Consider the following 3872-nt stretch of genomic DNA (forward strand, 5'->3'; position numbering starts at 1 on the left):
AGTCGATCCTAGTTTACCAGAATGGAAGTTTTTATATCTTTCTAATATTCTTTTTCTTTTTGGATTTCGTAAATAACATGTTTAACTTCTTTATGATTAACTGTTTCTTTAATTAACAATTACTTGACAACAAGGTTGAAGGCCGTTAAAACACCTACTGCCAGGATCTAACCAGATTGCATAATGGATGGTCAATATTTGCAAATTATTAGTCCTACCATATTATAGAACGCAGTTCTGTCAACTTATGTTTATCATGCATGTCACTTAATTCCATTGCCAACGGAACCGAATGGAACGAAGGTGAATATAATAATTAATAATGATTGAAGACTAATAGTTTCACATAATTTCTTTGATTTTCATACATAACAATAATTGCATCTAAAAAGGAATGACACGATTCAAAAGAGAGAGAGAGAAAGAGAGAGAGAGAGAGAGAGAGAGAGAGAATGAGAGTGAGAGTCTCCTGTTTGCAAAAACAAAAATAATACAGCTAAAATTTATCAAACAAATACATAAAAGTTTCTTGTGCCTCCCTTCCAATTTAGACTTATCTTGTCACGTTCCATTATCCCAAATCTGTGACTTAAGCGATCCTTGCAGAGGCAACATCGCTGACCCACAAGTTTTGTTCAGTGTCTTAGTGGATTGGTGCACGCATTCCGTGTGGGAGGACTCAAGGGTGTCAGTAGCCTGGAAATTGGGGAGGAGGTGGTGATGCATAGCTGAAACCCAGGGTTGGTGGGAGTACCACTTCTGGTGGTGGAGGCGGAGAATAGGCAGGAGGTGGCGGTGGTGGAGGTGACTGGGCAGGTGGTGGTGGTGGAGAGCGGACTGGAGGTGGTGGAGATGGGGGTGGTGGAGAGTGGACTGGCGGCGGTGGGGATGGTGGTGGTGGAGAGTAGACCGGTGGCGGTGGAGAGTAGACCGGTGGGGCGGAGATGGAGGTGGTGGAGAACGAACTGGTGGTGGTGGTGGTGGAGAGTGAACGGGCGGGGGTGGGGATGGTGGTGGTGGGGAATGGACTGGTGGCGGTGGAGATGGTGGTGGGGGAGAGTTGACAGGTGGAGGTGGGGATGGTGGTGGTGGTGAGTGGACTGGCGGTGGTGGTGGTGAGTGGACTGGCGGTGGTGGTGGTGAAAGGACTGGTGGTGGTGGAGGAGAGTGAACTGGTGGTGGGGGAGAATTTACAGGAACCGGTGATCGTGGAGACTGGGCTGGCGTTACTGACGGTGGTGACGAATGGGAGTGATCTGGCGACACTTGTGGTTCTGGTGCAGGGGATTGGACTGTTGGCGTCACTGACGGAGTTGGCGAAGGGGAGTGAACTGGCGGCACTTGTGGTGCTGGTGCAGGGGATTGGACTGTTGGCGCTGGAGAGTGAGCAAGTGGTGGTGGCGATGTTGGAGGTTGAGAGTGAGCTGGTGGTTGTGGCGATGATGGAGGTTGAGAGTGAACTGGTGGCCGTGGTGATGTTGGAGGAGGAGGAGAGTGAACTGGTGGTGGTGGTGATGAGTAGACAGGTGGTGGCGAAGAGCTTACGGGGGGTGGTGGTGAATAGGTTGGTGGTGGCGAAGAGCTTACGGGGGGTGGTGGTGAATAGGTCGGTGGTCGCGAAGAGCTTACGGGGGGTGGTGGTGAATAGGTCGGTGGGGGCGAAGAGATTACGGGGGGTGGTGGTGAATAGGTCGGTGGTGGCGGCGGAGGATGAGCCCTCACAACTGGCGATGCTTCTTCATGTGGCGGTGGTGGTGGCAAGTAGACTGGCGATGATGATGGTGGCTGTGGTGGTGACTGATCTGGCGGCGATGGTCGTGACTTGATGACTACTGGTTTTGGTGGTGGAGGTGGTGGATGTGCTCTCTTCTGCGGTGATGGTGGTGGTGGTGGATGAATCATCACCACCGGTGAGGCTTCGCTATGGGGTGGCGGCGGAGGAGTTACACCGACAAACGGTGGCCTGGGTACTGGACTCGCCTTTGGTGTGGGGGTCACAGGTACAGGGGTTGGAGTGGCGGACGAGCCGCACTTGGACTTGCCGCAATCCACAGGCTTGTTCACCACCGCTGCACATACATCCTTGCCCTTCTGCTTGGGCCGATTGGGGATGCAGTTGTCTCCGTCATTCACCTCCACATCCTTTCTCCTTATCAAACATTCTATCGCCTCCCCATTGAAGTAGTTGGTGGAGAATGTAAAGTTCTTCAATGCCGGCAACGTGCAGATGTTCGCCGGAATAAAGCCGGTAAGTGCATTGCCAGAAACGTCGAGCTGTTCGACAGCGGCCAAGCCGGAAATCGGGGTCGGCAAGCCGGACAGGGAGTTGGAGCCCACGTGGAACACAGTCACATTCTTCAGCAAGCTTATCTCTTGAGGCAGGCATCCGGAGAGGCCACTGTTCAGCAGTACGATCTCGTTCAGCCCTGCCATCTTCCCAATGCTTCTGGGAATGCAACCACCCAATTGGTTGTTTGCAATAACCACAACCGAAGCCGGGGAATCTCCGAGATTTTCCGGGATGTTGAAACGGAATCGATTGTCGTTAAGGAAGATCGCATCCAAATCCTTCTCGAAAAGCTCCGGCGGAATGGGACCCTCGAAATCATTGAATCGGATATCCAGATACTTGAGATTCGGAATGGTCAATAACACCCTGGGGAATTTTCCGACGAACCGGTTGTTGCTGATGTCGATTTCATGTAGGAGCGTCAACCGGCCGAAAGACTTGGGGATGATGCCACAAAAGCGGTTAGAATTGATATGGAAGACGGCAACATCCGAGAGCAGGCCAAGCTCCGGGGGAAGGTAGCCGGCAATATCGCCGCTGTTGATGTCAACACCGGCCACCGTGCTGACAAGTGGGTCATCCAATGCCGGGGCACAGAAGACTCCATTGTAAGCACAAACATCAGGTCCATTCCATGAGCTTGTTATGTTGTAGGGGTCGGAGTATATGGCACTTTTCCATGCCTTGAAGGCGACGTAGGCCCGGCGGAGGCGGGTGTTGGTTATGGTGACGGTGATATTGACGGTGATCTCGTAGTCATCGGGGATGTCGCCGTCATGCTCTCCAAAGTGAAGGAGCTGCCGGCGGGCAATGGAATGAGCATCGGCGTTGGAAAGGGCTGTCGAAGTTGGCAATGTGAATGTGGTGCAGAGGAGGAAAAGGAGCAGGCAGCAGCCGAGGGCCTGCATCTTGAGACCAAACCTTGGGAAAGGCCCAAGGCTGCGGGGACAAGAGCTCCGGTAGGGGAGAGACAAGGCCTATTATAAGAACTGGCTTTTGGGATCTAGTGGTGGTTATGGGTCTTCTCCTCCATGAATCCCTTTGAAAATTCGTTTCCATTTTCTTTCTGTTTCTTTGTTTTTTTTTATGGTTCTCATTTGTTAAGGAAAATTGGCAGGCGATCTGTGGCGGGTTGATTGCATTCTCTTCTGTTTTTCGGTTAGGCATGTGAGGACTGGACACGATCTGTACTTGCCCGGGGATGAAGGCCCTCCTTTGCTTTACTTAGACCCATGAAAATAGTTAACAACTTCTTAAATTAACCTGTATGCTAAAGAAAAGCAATACCTTCAGAATTACGGCTGTCAAAACAATGACCGCGCGCGAGAATTAGATGCCCATATGGCCGGAGTTCGTCCGGGCAGGGAAAAATATTAGTAGATGTGAAGGAGCTAGCCATGTTATATCACATTTATATGCTATGTAACCTATGTCATATAAGTGTAGAGTTAGGCTGTAGGCGTGGCCCATCTCAAAAAATTTGGGTGTGAGGGTATATATATATATAAGTTTTTTTTTTAACTTTTATTACTGTACATAAAAAAAGGAATGAACAGAGAGAAGAGAGAAGAAAGAAAGAATA

The 3872-nt window shown here is 50.5% G+C and overlaps 1 protein-coding gene across 1 annotated transcript; it reads right to left on the reverse strand.

Moving 5' to 3' along the window:
- Positions 1 to 372: 372 nt before the first annotated feature.
- Positions 373 to 3272, reverse strand: LOC116267416 (leucine-rich repeat extensin-like protein 3). The gene is given in 2 exon segments (XM_031649119.2): positions 373 to 937; positions 940 to 3272. Coding segments are annotated over 2 exon segments (2508 nt in total). The 5' UTR covers positions 3199 to 3272; the 3' UTR covers positions 373 to 688.
- Positions 3273 to 3872: the final 600 nt, after the last annotated feature.

This window comes from Nymphaea colorata, chromosome 14 (genome assembly GCF_008831285.2).
Source record: "Nymphaea colorata isolate Beijing-Zhang1983 chromosome 14, ASM883128v2, whole genome shotgun sequence".
Lineage (NCBI taxonomy): Eukaryota > Viridiplantae > Streptophyta > Magnoliopsida > Nymphaeales > Nymphaeaceae > Nymphaea > Nymphaea colorata.